At 40.1% G+C, this 15412-nt stretch overlaps 1 protein-coding gene across 1 annotated transcript in view; it reads right to left on the reverse strand.

Moving 5' to 3' along the window:
• The window catches only part of Wdhd1 (WD repeat and HMG-box DNA binding protein 1), a 39784-nt gene that overhangs the window by 10926 nt on the left and 13446 nt on the right, over positions 1-15412 (reverse strand). The window contains exons 10-15 of the mRNA XM_005085806.4: positions 12756-12966; positions 11293-11474; positions 7591-7775; positions 6166-6407; positions 3151-3288; positions 1148-1304 (exon numbers count right to left, since the gene is read on the reverse strand). Coding sequence (XP_005085863.1) covers positions 1148-1304; positions 3151-3288; positions 6166-6407; positions 7591-7775; positions 11293-11474; positions 12756-12966 — 1115 coding nt within the window. The remainder of the gene's footprint in view (positions 1-1147; positions 1305-3150; positions 3289-6165; positions 6408-7590; positions 7776-11292; positions 11475-12755; positions 12967-15412) is intronic.

Below are 15412 nucleotides of genomic sequence, written 5' to 3' on the forward strand. Positions count from 1 at the left end.
CTACATATCAGACACTGCCTCAGATAATAAGATGAAACTTCAGTAACAAGATGAATCATTTAACTTTGGCAAACACTAGAGGAGCTACCAAAATTCCATATGAGTTCAAACCATAACCCCCATTAAGATGTAATGTGAGTTCTTTAACTCAAACTACTAAATAGCTTTATGTCTAGAAATGGAAATACAAGAAATTTCTGAGGACAACCATATATTCTAACACTAATTAAAAAGTTAACTACTATAGTCTCAAAAACAAAACAAAACAAAACAAAACACAGGATCTCATTACGTAACCCTGGCTGGCCTGTAACTTGCTTTGAAGACCAAACTCACCTCAAACTTGGAGATCTAGCAGCTTCTGCCTCCTGAGTGCTATGCCACCATGCCCAGCCTTTTCTTTAAAAAATAAGGAGAGTGTTTTCCCCTCGACTAAGGATGAAACGCAGGGCCTCCTGCATATTAAGCAAGCATTACGACTAGGTCATATCCCCAGCCAACTAAAATAGTTTATAATACTAAATATTATCAACAATGGGACTCTGCAAATTCTAGGCAAACATGGAAATAAGCATTAAAACCTTTACGGTGTTCTACTGAATTCTTTCGCATTGTCTAAAAAGACTACATTTTCTCTTCTCAAATACCCACAGCAAACTGCTACCTCCCCTACACTCCTGCGCTTGTCTCACAATCTGCCTAGAGATGCCAGGAATAGAATACAGGAATTCCTGTTACCTTATCCTATCTCTAGAGACACCCTATTCTGGATACTGCTATAAATGGAATAAAACAATATATAATCCTTTAGGATCTGGTTTCTTTTACTTAGCATAATGTTTTCAAGGTTCATTCACATTATAAGTATGTATCAGTGGGCTACAACTTTCTACAGCCCAATAATACAGATAGACCACATTTTAATTTTCCCTTCATCAGCTGGCAGAAGATGAAAAGCAAATAAATATACTTACAGAGTCTCAACCAAAGAGGAAGCTGGAGTCAGACACAAATGTCAATCCCAGCACTCAGGAAAGGGAGCAGGGAGGACTGCCTGAGTTAGAGGCCAGACTCAGTTTTACAGCAAGATCTTACCTCAGTCTCTTCCCCCTAATCAATCAACTGTCTACACTTTGTGATGGCTCACCTTAGCTGCTGGGGATTTTCATGGAGACCAACCACCCAGTAGTGATCAGATTTTCCCTTGCAGTGTTCTCTTATGTTACATACAGGAGTCCATGTGTTCCCAAGCCCTCTGTTAAGCATTCGAACACAGCCTTCAGAATCCACATAACAGGGAGTACCTAAATAACCAACAACAAAGGAATCGCTTGAAAATACAGCTATGTATTATTTAATAAACCTTCAGAAACACATACCAAGGATTCAACTCCTATTTCAAAAGCAAAAAGTGGGGGAGATAATTCAGGGTTGCTTTCTGCAAAATTTCAATACCATACAGACCCAACTGAAGAAAGAAAAAAAAAAAAAAAAAAAGAAAAGAAAACTGAATCTGACTAAAATTTATTCTAAAAAACAGGAACAACAAAACAGCTTCAGTGAAAATATGCCCTCTGCTGGAACATAACAGCAATTATTTTAAAGTCAATTAAACTTGTTTAAAAGTTTAAACATCTATCTTAAGTCTTCTGGTTAAGAAAGATGGTACAATGACCAGTACTTCCTCTATGGTAATGCTTTGGTACTGTTTTTATGCCTCTTTTCTTCAATGGTCTTATTAACTGCTCTCTCAAAAGCTCCCAGGCAAGCAATTCTTAGGAAAAGAGTGACCATCACTGTTGCCCACCTACTGTCCCTCCTCAGAAGGTATGAATTACCCCTTTTGTTGTCTGTCACCATTTTTCACTGGTGCTAGACCTGGCTGGCACTTGGAAAAAGAAAAAGCTATAGAAATGGAGGCTACTCAACGGCAGTAATATTCAGGCATAAATAACCAACAGCATTCCAACAGAAATGGCTGATATAGTAAAGATGAGCCAAGGTTTTCAAGTAAACCAAGCAGTCAATGAAGGACATACATCCCCATTAAGCTATATTTAAGCCCTCAAGAGTTAGCAGATGTTCAAATAAGGCACTATTCAAAGAACCTGTCATAAACTGCTGTAAGCAGGTCAGTAATGAGACTGTCCTAGAGGAAGATCAAGTGATCCACAAATGTAACTTTTAATCCTACTGTAGTACTTCTTTTTGTACATTTAATTCCAGTTTACATAATCTAATTGGGTCTTTGGGTTTTTTCTTTCTTTCTTTTGCCTTTTATGCTAATTGACCTATACATTTTTTTCCCCTACTCCCCTCCCTCTTGTCCCCCATGCTTCCAAATTACTCAGGGGATCTTGTCTTTTTCCCTTTCCTAGACAGACCCATGTATGACTTTCTTAGGTTCCTCTTTGTTACCTAGGTTCTCTGGGGTTTATTGTAGTACTTTTAAACAAGAAAGTCTAGCATTTAATCCAATATGGTCAAAATATTATGACTTAACATGTATGTAGTCAATGTAAATGAATTTGAGATTTTTTTTATATTCCTCTTTTACTTACGAATCTTTAAGATTCAGTAGTCTATATTTATAGCATATCTCAATTCAGACTGGCCACATTTCAAGAGCCACACATAGATTAAACGCAATTTTAGAAACTCCCTAACTTATGTATAGAATTTACTAGAAAAGACATAATTCTATCGATGATCTGTAGCTTCTATTTGCTATAGAACAAGTAAATACTAAAAAATACTGTTTTCCAGAGCTGGAGAAATGGCTGAGTGGTTAAGAGCCCTTGCTACTCTTACAGAGGACTATAGTTTGGTTCCCAGAACACACAGAGGTGGCTCACAACCACCTATAACTATAGCTCCAGGCAATCCAATGTCCTCTTCTGGACTCTGTGGGGACACACATATACATAATTAAATTAAAACAATAATACAAATATAACTTCCTTTGTAGGTCTCTCACCAGGATTCTCACCAGGATAACAGTCACTATTCTGCATAACAACTGTAGTTTCCATGTCACGCTAAAATGTAAAACTTTAAACATAAACACTATTTTTAAATAAATTAAGACTAAAATAATACCATTATTTTCTCCTTGAAATGTCTTTATTTAAAGAAAGAAAATCATCTTGCCTTCAGCAGAAAACCCCAGCCATGTAAGGTAGGATTTCCTTGTAAGAGGAAGAGGGTCGCCATGCAAAACCTGTTTTTTCTTTTGCCCCAACTCTAGCAGCTGGACTCCAAGGCACTGATCGCCATCAAACCCTGTACCTAGAAAAATGCACATATGTATCAGGCACCAGAGATTATTCAGTACTTTATCACAGTAACAGGAAAAGAAACTAAAATAGGGCCATTCAGAAATGGCTAAACACTCTGTCCTAATCCCAACCCAAAATTCACTCTGTAGACCAGGCTGGCCTCAACTCACAGAGATCCACCCGCCTTTGCCTCCTGAGAGCTGGGAATAAAGGTGTATGCCACCATTGCCTGGCTCCATTCACCATTTTTTATGAAAACTAAAGTAGCAAGTTTTACAACCAAGCATCCCGACACAGCTGAATCCAAAGATACTTATTTGAGGAATGATGGTAGAAAAATACCATCTTTGTTTCCAATGACTAAAGAGTAGAAGACTTCCCGTACAGCAGCCACTGTTCACAATACATATACATTTTAGTCAGGGTGCTTGAGGTGGTGTTCTCTGGTTCTCAGGGGTGGGATGGCACACATAGCTCCAAGCGCGCAGAGTGTGCACTCAGAGCCCAGTGAAGTCACACCAACAAACACAAGCTTATCCGACCCCAGGAACTCACTGCACACTTCACTCTGAATTGATTTATGATTGCATCTAGAAGCCTTTTACCGCTAAATTTTTTGTGGCTGCCATTCAGTTATATAACACCTTATGTGGGCTCCTATCTAAAAAGGGAGACAGTGACACAGGAGCAGACAGTGGAGAGGTCCTAAGACACACATAAGGATAAGGAGTTCATGGGATACAGTGGCCAGTATGACCACAACGTGGCCTGGAAGACACCGGAAGGCATGAGGTTGAAGAAAGCTCAGATCACGTAGGACCAGTAAAACACCTTATTGTGGCAAGTAGTTTGGTTGCTATTATAAAAATGAAAGGAAGTTAGATAATTTTAATCAGAAAAGGCAGGAGATCTACACTTTTAAAAGATCATCTGAGTCAGGCATTGGTGGCGAACGCCTTTAGTCCCAGCACTCGGGAGGCTGGGACTAAAGTGAGTTTGAGGCCAGCCTGGTCTACAGAGCGAGTTCCAGGACAGCCTCCAAAACAATACAGAGAAACTCTGTCTTGAAAAACCAAAACTCATCCGAGCAGCTATGCAGCAAACAGACTATAACACACAAACGTTAAGACTAGCGGAGATGATTATGACCCGTGATGCAATATGACATAGAGCCGGCATGTTAGTTTATGATATGAAATGAAGCAGACTTGGAATGGACTACTCCACCGAACAAAAAGTGCTCTGACTATACTGAAGGAGTTTATGGGGCTTGTGGTTGTGTGGCTTGAGCATTTGTTAATATGAACTATTAATAGGCTAATTACTGAGGTGACCAAACTGTTCAAGCAGAAAGTTCGTAAGAAAAAAAAAGTTAAGGTTTCACTTATACGGCCAAGATGAGTTTGAAAGGCCAATTAAAACACAACCCACAGATTTCAAACGAGCAACTGAATATGGAAGTCCAGAGACAAGGTATAAGACAGGGCTGGCATGCCAATTTAGAAGACAGGGCCACACATATCTAAATACACATCTTTCTCAAGATGTTCTGGGGTGGCGTTTTTCTTTGTTTGGAGACAGGGTCTGACTGTCCAGACACACACACACACACACACACACACACACACACACACACACACACACACACCCCTACACCTGACTGATCTTTTATGTAGACTAGGGTAGCCTTGAAAGTAGGAAATCTATCTGCCTCTACCTCCCAGGCGCTGGAATTAAACGTATGCACCACCACACCTGGCTTCCCAACTGTATATGAGTCATGATATCAATTTGGAATACCAAATAGCATTCCTTTTTTTTTTTTTGGTTTTTTGAGACAGGGTTTCTCTGTATTGCCAAATAGCATTCTTAAAAGGTGAAATCAAAGGGTAAATATTTTTCACGAAACCTTCAGTTACACTTACAGATATATACCAAGTGACAATGGAGAATCTGTTTATTTTTTGAGACAGAGTCTCTGTGTAGCCTTCGAAGTCCTGGAACTCAATCCCAAGTGCTATATGATTAAAGGGCGTGCGCCACCACGGCCTGGAGAGAATCTATTTTTTATTGCATCTACACTGTCAACAGACTGCAAGAGAGGACCAGGGAAGATGAAGTTAACATACCAGGAGGAGCCAAAAGGAAGAAGAGTGGCCTGTGAGAAGTTAAAAAGGATGTCACAGGAGCCAAGAAGACAGTATTTTCCCCGGAGTGCTTAAAACCAAACAAACTAAGGGCCTTAACCACTAACCTCAATAAGGGGCTAGGGGAGGGAATAAGGGTAAAACTCAGGTCAGGGAGGGCCGAGCTTCTGAAAAGCCACCCTCACAGCTGTTTTCCTACACACTAGCAGGTGTAGGCTATTTCTGAGGTACTTACACTGAAAACATTCCTGCCAAAAGATAACTTTTTTTTTTTTTTCCGAGACAGGGCTTCTCTGTATTGTTTTGGAGCCTGTCCTGGAACTCACTCGGTAGACCAGGCTGGTCTCGAACTCACAGTGATCCGCCTGCCTCTGCCTCCCAAGTGCTGGGATTAAAGGCGTGCGCCACCAACGCCCGGCCCAAAAGATAACTTTATACATGTAAAAATCAGATTTTACCTTGGAATTCCCTCTGTAATAATAGTCTATAAATGGAGCATCCTCATTGTCCTTGCTTAGTGATACAGCAGCATTTTCTAAATTCTAAGACTGTAGTGATGAAAATACTAAGTAAATGTAAAAGGAGGCATACAATCCGAAACAAAAAGGCATCATAACAAAAGAGCTCAAGTAGGGGCTGGAGAGACAGCTCAGCCTTTAATGGCTAGGCTGACAACCAAAACAGTTCAAGTAGTTCCCATTTTACTCAAGTTACAGTGTCCTAAGACAGGGAAAACCTACCTCTGTGGTAAAGAATGCAAAGCTGCTCTCCGTGTCCAGCCATCGAGACCACTGGCCCAGGAAGGCAGAAGACTTCTCTCTGAACACCTCCAACAGTAAATAATCGGACGAGCAAGGCGGTAGTAGCAGCAGCCGCCCACCCCTGCCCGAGACATATCGCTTCAATATCCTCATCCTGAGGCATATCCACTATCCACTCTTTGCTTGAATCCCAAGAACTGAAGTGCAGGCAATGAAGCTTGCTAAAAAACAAAATAAAATAAAACAAGACAAAATAACTGAATTTTTATATGCGATTTTTCCTTCTGAGTCAGGATTTCATGATTATTTCTTTAAAATCAACTGTAGTAATAAAACAGAAAAATAAACTTTGGCATCATGATTAGTTACATATAAAAATGTCACATACAGCTGCATGTCTTTAATCCCAGCTCTCATGAGGGAGAGGAAGGTGGATCTCTGTGAGTCCAAAGCCAGCCTGGTCTACAGAGCTAGTTCCAGGACAGCTAGGGCTATTAAACAGAGAAACCCTGTCTTGAAAAACCAAAACCCTCCACCCCTAAAAAGAAAAAGCAATCAGATATCATCAGTAAAACTATTAACACTGCTAAAAGTTGATGCATTTCCAGTCTTTTCTCTATGCATTTGGAATGCAGGTAGCACATGAATTTGATATCAGAAGAAATACTGACTCTGACTACTAATTTTAAAATAAAAAGGAAATATACAGAGCTGTGATATATGTCCAAGAAGAACAAAAAGGATATCTGTCTACCTATCAAACCATGTAAACTAGTCCACAATCCAATAAGCAAAAAGAAAAACATGATAAATGTTATATTTGGATGTAAAATCTTATTTTTCAAAGGAAGATTTCAAATCTAATCTATGGCAAAACAAACAAACAAAAAATACTGAGGCCAGGGATTATCCAAGACTAGGACTGAATTAATTATAATATGAAATTTTTTCAGATAATACAAAAATATCCTTAGTATTTACTCACAGTATATACAAATCTGTCAACTCATCAACATGAAGCATGGTTACTTATATATAAATTATACCACAATAAACTAAATTTTTAAATGAGGATTCATATAAAAATGTCAAGCACACATATCAAATTATTAATTCTGGGGGAATCCTAAAGGGAATTTTCAAGGGAATGAAGGAATCTTTCATTTTCTGAATGTTCTATGAATGTTACAGTAATAGCAGTAACAACAGAAAATGTAATCTCATCTCTATTGTACTATAAATTAAATCATTTTCATATGCAGAAGATGTAGTGAGGATACAAATACAGCAAAACATATTCTGAGCTGTACTGGCAATTACACCCAATTCTAGTTTCTTGTACTCTGTAGTACCAAAGACACAATTTGATCAATAGTTCAATAATGCCAGATTCCTGCTAAGTACCTTGCTAACTCATCAGTGCTTTCACATGCCAACAAAACAGCTTCATGGGAAAGAGTTCCCATTGTGTAATTGCAAGTGTTAGATAGGTGCGTTGCATGGTGAATGGAGGTGTCATGGAACTCCACATCTATGGCGCTGTCCTGATCATCGTTATAGCAGCGAATGATCCCAACAGAGTTCCACACCTACAAGTATGTAAGATCAAGTAAGAAAAACAGAAACTCCCAGTATCATACTACAAGAGCACTGATAACACCATAATTCATTCGGTCTGTACTTAGAATTATTTTATCTAATTCAGCATAGTTTCAGAAAGCAGTGGTAATGTCAGAGCTATAATGATTATCTTTTCTTTATAAAAAGTCACATAACGTATTAATAAATAGAATGTTTAACACTTTAAGAATTACATAAGTAATTGGCATAAAAACAGACAGATGAACTAATGGAATCAAACCAAAGACACTGATACCAACTTACACACCTATGAACACCCAATTTTTTACAAAGAAGCTAAAAATATAAAATGGAAAAAAGAAAAATATTCAACAAATAGTGCTGGTATAACTGGCTGTGGACATGTAGAAGAATGCAAATAGATCCATATCTATCGCCATGCAAAAAACTCAAGTCTAAATGGATCAAAGACCTCAATGTAAATCCAACCACACTGAACCTCATAGAAGAAAAAGTGGGAAATACACTTGAACACATAGACACAGGAGACCACTTCCTAAATAGAATACCAGCAGCACAGACACTGAGAGCAGCAATTAATAAATGGGACCTCCTGAAACTGAGAAGCTTCCATAAAGCAAAGAACACAGTCAACAAGACAGAATGGGAAAAGATCTTTACCAACCCTACATCTGACAGAGGGCTGATTTCCAAATATACAAAAAACTCAAGAAACCAGCCATCAAACTACCAAGTAATCCAATTTAAAAAAATACAGTACAGATATAAACAGAATTCTCAACAGAAGAATCTCAAATGGCAGAAAGAAACTTAAGGAAATGCTCAATATCCTTAGCCATCAGGGAAATACAAATCAAAGCCACTCTGAGATTCCATCTTACACCAATCAGAATGGCTAAGATCAAAAACACCAATGACAGCTTATGCTGGAGAGGATGTGGAGAAAGGGGAACACTTCTCTATTGTTGGTGGGAGTGCAAACTTGTACAGCCAATGTGGAAGTCAGTATGGGAATTTCTCAGAAAATTAGGAATCAATCTACCTCAAGTACCTCAAGACCCTGCAATACCACTTGGGCACATACCCAAAGGAGGCACATTCATACCACAAGGACATTTGCTCAACTATGTTAAAAATAAACAGAACTTGGAAACAACCTAGATGCCCCTCAACTGAAGAATGGATACAGAAAATATATATATGTACCCAATGGAGTACTACTCAGTGGTAAGAAACAATGACATCCTAAAATTTGCAGGCAAATTAACAGAACTAGAAAAAGCTATCTGAATAAAGCAACCCAGACCAAGAAAAACAAATATAGTATGTACCTCACTCATAAGTGGATATTAGACATAAAGCAAAAGATACCCAGCCTAAAATCCAAAACCCCAGAGAAGCTAGAACCCTCTTTCAGAAACAGATAGAAGCAGATGCAGAAATCCACAACTAACCAATGGGCCAAGCTCCTGGAGTACAATTGAGGTGATGGAAGGGCAATTATATGAACAAAGGAGTCAAGAGCATGATGGAGAAACCCACAGAATCAGCTGACCTGAGCTAGTGAGAGATCACCGACTCAGGCCTGACAAATGGGAACCTGCATAAGACTGAACTACACTCCCTTAATATAGGTGACAATGGTGAGGCTGGGACAATATATGAGGCCACTGGCAGTGGGTCCAAGATCTAACACTAATGTACAAACTGACTTAGTGGAGCCCATTCTATATGGAGAGACACCTTGCCCAGCCTAGACACAGGGGTGTGGAGGTGGAGAAGGGCCTTGGTCCCGCCTCAATCAGATGATGGGACAGATTTAGTAGACTTCCTAGGGGAGTCTACTCTAGGGATTAGATGGGAGGGGAGGTGGGGTGGAGAGAGGGGGAGTAGGAGGAGAAGAGGAAGGGGGAACTGGGATTGGAATGTAAAAAAATAAACTAAAAATACATTAAGAACAACAATAATTACATAAGTAATACAATTGAAAGAGCACTTCAACCATTAAATTCTTAAAGCAAATACCTCAGACGTTGAGTTTCTACACACATAAAGATGTAAATGCAACAGATTTTTCTGTTCAAATAACTACTTTGTTATAGGATAAATATGTAAACTGTAAACAACATAAACTGATACCATTTGGGAAGTTTATCTTTCACTGATGTACACTATAGGCTCACACTTGGCCCTATTCTGTCTGTCTTTCTTTTTAATGTGCATGATTGTTCTTCATGTATGTATATATGTATGTATGTACGTACATACATATATGCATCATGTGCACGTCTGGTGCCACCAAGGCCAGAAGAACATAATGTTAACATAGCTATAAATAAAATGCTGACACTAAGATGTATGGCCTCAAACTCACAAAGATCCCTCTGCCTCTGCCTCCTGAGTGCTGAGATTAAAGTTGTGCACTACCACCAACCGGCTTGATGTAAATTCTTAATAACAATAAAGTTTTACTATTAAACACCATTCTTCGTATTTACACAAAAAAGTATGCCAAGACTATGCCTTCAATAAAAACATTTGCAGCAAGGAAAACATCAAATAAATAATAAATAACATCTTGAACTTTTGCAAGCTTTCAAGCTTGAAGCAAAAGCTAATAGTTCCATTCATCAGTTCAAGAAACATACTTAATGCCCACTGTGTTGTATCTTGTTTTAAATACTAAGATATGAGGTTTGTTTGTGGGTGTTTTATCTACATGTAATGTCTATGTACCACTGTGGAGGCCAGAAGAGGGTATTTGATTCACTGGGACTGGGATTATAGACAGTTGTGAGCTGCCACGTGGGTGTGGAGAATTGATCTAGCCAGTACTCATAACTACTGAGCCCCTAAGATACTAGTTTTAAAAAAGAACAAGCTCCCCAGGAAGTGGATACACACACCTTTAATTCCAGCACACAGGAGGCAAAGGCAGGTGGATCTCTGAGTCTGAGGCCAGCCTAGTCTGCAGAGTGAGTTTCAGGACAGCCAGGATTGTTACACAAAGAAACTGTCTCAAAACACCAAAAAGAAAAACAGCTATCTTATAGAAACATCTGCCAACAAGTGTTTTATATGCAAATAATATTTTATATTAAAAAATATAGCCAAGCATGATGGTACACACCTATAATCCTAGTATTCAGAAGGCAAAGACAAATTTGAGGTCAACCTGACCTACTTAGTAAGCTCTAGGCTACTCAGTGAGATTCTGAGAAATAAGGTTTGGAAATATCCCATTAAGAATTATAAGATATATAGTCCTATTTTTATGTTATTTCATTTTGCAAAACAGAATTAACAAAATGTTCATCAGTAATATTGAAAAAGATTAAAATTTCTAGTTAACCATGAAATAAACCAACCATAAAATTTTATCAATCAAAATGCTCTAGACCACTTAAGCAAGGTCTTTAAAATTACTTTTAATCTATCAAATAAACTGTAGGGAGGAAACAATGCTGAGGAATTACTTAAAGTTAGGTGTAGATGTGGACTTACCATAAATCTGTGAGAGAGATGCAAGGGTGTGGAACTTGGCTGGAACGGCTTTTGTCGGGGTGTTGGCATGGGCCCATCATAGAATGGCCTTTGGGATTTTGTAAGGGGGAGGTTGTGAATACTGTCTGCCTGGTCATCTTCCCCTTCCTCTTTGTGAAGATCAGTTTTTAGCATTGGAGCATCTACAGTACAAAGAAACACAAGACAACCATAAAATCAACAATCTGGAAAAACAAAAGCATTAAGGAAGAGTAGAATGATGTTCCATACATTTCTTAGCAACAGCTGACATACTACTTGCCTCTTCCAACATGTTAAAGAAATGGTGGGCTGATGAGAAAATCCTGGGAGAGAGCATATGGTGCCTCATGTCAATCTAGGCAATGACACCAAACTTTAATAGTCACTGCACTGTCAGCTACCACCCACCTACAGTGAATACACTCTTGATTTCGAGCCGGGCGTTGGTGGCGCACGCCTTTAATCCCAGCACTTGGGAGGCAGAGGCAGGCGGATCTCTGTGAGTTCGAGGCCAGCCTGGTCTACAGAGCGAGTTCCAGGACAGCCTCCAGCCACAGAGAAACCCTGTCTCGAAAAACCAAAAAAAAAAAAAAAAAAAAACCTCTTGATTTCGCCGGGCATTGGTGGCGCAAGCCTTTGGGAGGCAGAGGCAGGCGGATCTCTGTGAGTTCCAGGACAGCATCCAAAGCAATACAGAGAAACCCCGTCTTGAAAAACAAACAAAAAAGAACTCTCGATTTTTAGAAATCAATTTCCATTTATTTTTTTTAGAAAGTTCTGGATGGACCAGTGAAATGACTAAGTAATTAAAGCTGCTTGCTCTGCAAATCTGGTAACCTGAGTTTGATTCGGAGGAGGGAGAGATCTACTCCATGTATGCTGTGACATGCACACACACAAATCATAATTTTCTTGAAAGTTCTGGGGCTGTAGAGATGGCTGGGCGGTAACAGTGTTCCCGAGTCCTTGTGGGTCTCAGAGACTGGACAGGCAGGCACTTTTACCTGACGGATGGGCCATCTCCTAGCCCAGTTTTGCTTCTTTACTTCTGTGACTTTGAGTGCAGATGTGCACGTGCCATGACCATGTGTGGGGGTCAGAGGATGACACTGGGAAGTGAGTTCTCTCGCCATCTTGTGCCATCAGAGAATCAAACTCAGGTGACAGGGCTGGACATAAGTGCCTCTATCCTCTGAGCCAAGTCTCTCCCTAACTTTTCTATTGTCAATTTCATCGAGTTAATCTCTATTATTTCCTTTTTGTTTGGAGTATAACTTATCTTATAGCTTGTTAGAAAGGCTTAGATGGTTGATTTGACAATTTTTAAACACAGGATTTAGAATGTAGCTCTAAACACTAATCAAGCTATCTGACAGGTTTAATAACATTTGGAAAACTAATCAGCAAGGGGGATTATTGCACACGCCAAGTCAAATTCATACCAACTGAGTTTTCATCATCTCCCAAGACGTGACTTCGCCGTCTAAGACGATCCGAAGTCAGCATGAGGTCATCGTCGTCATCGTCATCGTTTACAATTCCTTTTGAAAAAGAAGGGATCTCAACTGCGTTGTCATTTAGAAAATCGCCAGCACTGCTTGTGTCATCTCCATCAAAAAGGTCATTGTAATCCTTCTCCACTCTACTGGACACCTTGAAAAATTAAAAGAGAAATACTAGTGAATGATTTAGAAAATGCCGTCAGGCAAAAGGCAGCTCTTTTCCTTTTGCTGTTAATGTGGTGCCGGAGCTAAACCCAGCTCCTTGCACATAAATGTACAGCCTTGATTCCCAAAGGCAACCTTTTTATGGCTTCAGTTTTGGAAACACGGTGTCATATGTCCCATGGTGGCCTCAGACTCACTATACCACTGAGGCTGACCTGAAACCTCTGATCCTGCTGCCTCTACCTGGCCAGTGCAGGGACTACAGACAGCCACCAACACACCTGGCTCCTAGGCATGTAAAAACTGTGAGCGCATACCTATGATTTAAAAGTGACTAGCGAATACGTTTATTTTAAATGCCTTGTACTCTGGGGACAGGCCAGGTTTACAGAGGTAGACGTTAAGCAGGCAGTTACTTAAAGTGCTATCACCACACAGTACTGCTAAGTCTGCCTGATCTTTTGGTTCAAAAAAAAAAAAATTCACCTCCTTTCCAGATACTGTTAAAGAACTAGGTGTACTTCCCTGACACCCTGGCTCTCTCAGCTGCTCTCAAGACACTCCCATAATTCCCCCTCACAGCTTTCCACAGCTGCTTGCTGACCTCCATGCCTGATTTAAAGACACAACTCCTTTCTCCATCGCCCCCGAGCTTTCTGCAACTGCTGGGAATTTCCGCTTGCTTACTATAGTTCTCCTTTCTAACTCTAATGAAACAGTCCTCCAGCTTCTTCCTAAGTCCATTTTAAATTATTTTATTAATAAAACTAAGAGCCCACAACAGGGAACTCCAATTTCCTCAATAACATGAAGGGACACTAAAGAAACCCCTATACCGTCACGGTGCCCACAAAAAGCCTCGTGGTAAAGGAGGGTCAGAGGGGCAAGAAAGAAGCAGGTTTTGAAGGGCAGCCTTGACTGCACCCGCTCCAGTGAGCGGAGCGTGGGTACTGTCCGTTTCAAGCCATTCCTCCGGGGAGAAGCAGAGTGGAGGGGAGAGCTGGGACTCTGGTAGAGGTGACGGGCAGGCTGTGACCATCGGGAGGGCAAGCGTGGGATCGCTGTAACTTCCGAGATGCCTTTCTCCAAACTCTCACACACAGCACACTGTCTAAGTCTTCCGGAGGTTCTCTCAAGGTATAATGTTTCCAATGCAAAACAAATCTTTAAATTGGCAGGGTCCAATGTGATTCCATGAGGGGCTTGAATTTTAAATTGTGTTTTCCATTGAATGCTCTTGTAGGATGTAGTTCTTTGTAAGTACTACTTACAACTTTCTGCACAGACATCAACTCCTGTCTCGTTTCTGTTGGGACAGCATCTCATTTTGCATCCCAGGCTGGCCTGAAATTCAGAGATCTGTCTGCCTCTGTTTTCCAAGCACTGGGATTAAAGGTGCGAGCCACCACTCCAGGCCTTTGGTTTTTTCTTGAGTATTTTCTTCCATGCTTGTAAGCAATATTCAAGTGCTATTTTTAAGTTTTTCCACTTTTATCCCTGTGTCTAACACAGCCTCTCAACCTCCTTTACGGAAGATGAGAATTTGGTGACTACACCACCTCTACTCCATGCACACATTCACTCTTTTCACCAACCCTAATCCTCTCAACGCAATTCTCACCTTGATTTAATCAATGCACAGACAGTATTTAGGCTCCTAACATCATGTGAGCTATTTATGGCTGATTTTTGTGATAGCCAACACGTTAAAAAGTGCTCTGCTACATTTAACAGCACATCATTCACTTAGTCCTTAGAATAACCTTAAGGCATGGACACTATTTCTATATTTTAATGGTGTATTTTATTGTATCACTTTTCTTTCTGTGTACAACTTGTTCCTAGAGTTAAGGTTTTCTTCTCCTTAGTTTTTTTCTGTTGGAAAGATACCTGATAAGAATAATACAAGGAGCCAGGCATTGGTGGCGCATGCCTTTAATCGCAGCACTCGGGAGGCAGAGGCAGAGGCAGAGGCAGGTGGATCTCTGTGAGTGAGGCCAGCCTGGTCTACAGAGCGAGTTCCAGGACAGCCTCCAAAACAATACAGAGAAACCCTGTCTTGAAAAACCAAAATAAATAAATAAATAAATAAATAGAAATACAATGAGACAACTGTAGATGGAGGTTTCTGTCCTGCCCAGTCCTACAGCCCTTTAGTTCCAAATAAACACACAGGCTTATATTAATTATAATCTATTTGGCCGATGTCTCAAGCTTCTTATTGGCTCTCTCTTAATTGTTAACCTATTTCTACTAATCTATGTATCTCCTCGTGGTCTTGGCCTACCAGAGAATGCCAGGCATCCTACCTTCCCAGTTGCAACATGGTATCTTCCTGTCAACTCACTTTCTCCCTTCCTCTTCCCAGCATTCTCCTAGTCTGGTATCCCCACCTATACATCCTGCCTGGCTATTGGCCAAAGCAGCTTTAT

This window comes from Mesocricetus auratus, unplaced genomic scaffold (assembly GCF_017639785.1).
Source record: "Mesocricetus auratus isolate SY011 unplaced genomic scaffold, BCM_Maur_2.0 Super-Scaffold_100048, whole genome shotgun sequence".
NCBI lineage: Eukaryota > Metazoa > Chordata > Mammalia > Rodentia > Cricetidae > Mesocricetus > Mesocricetus auratus.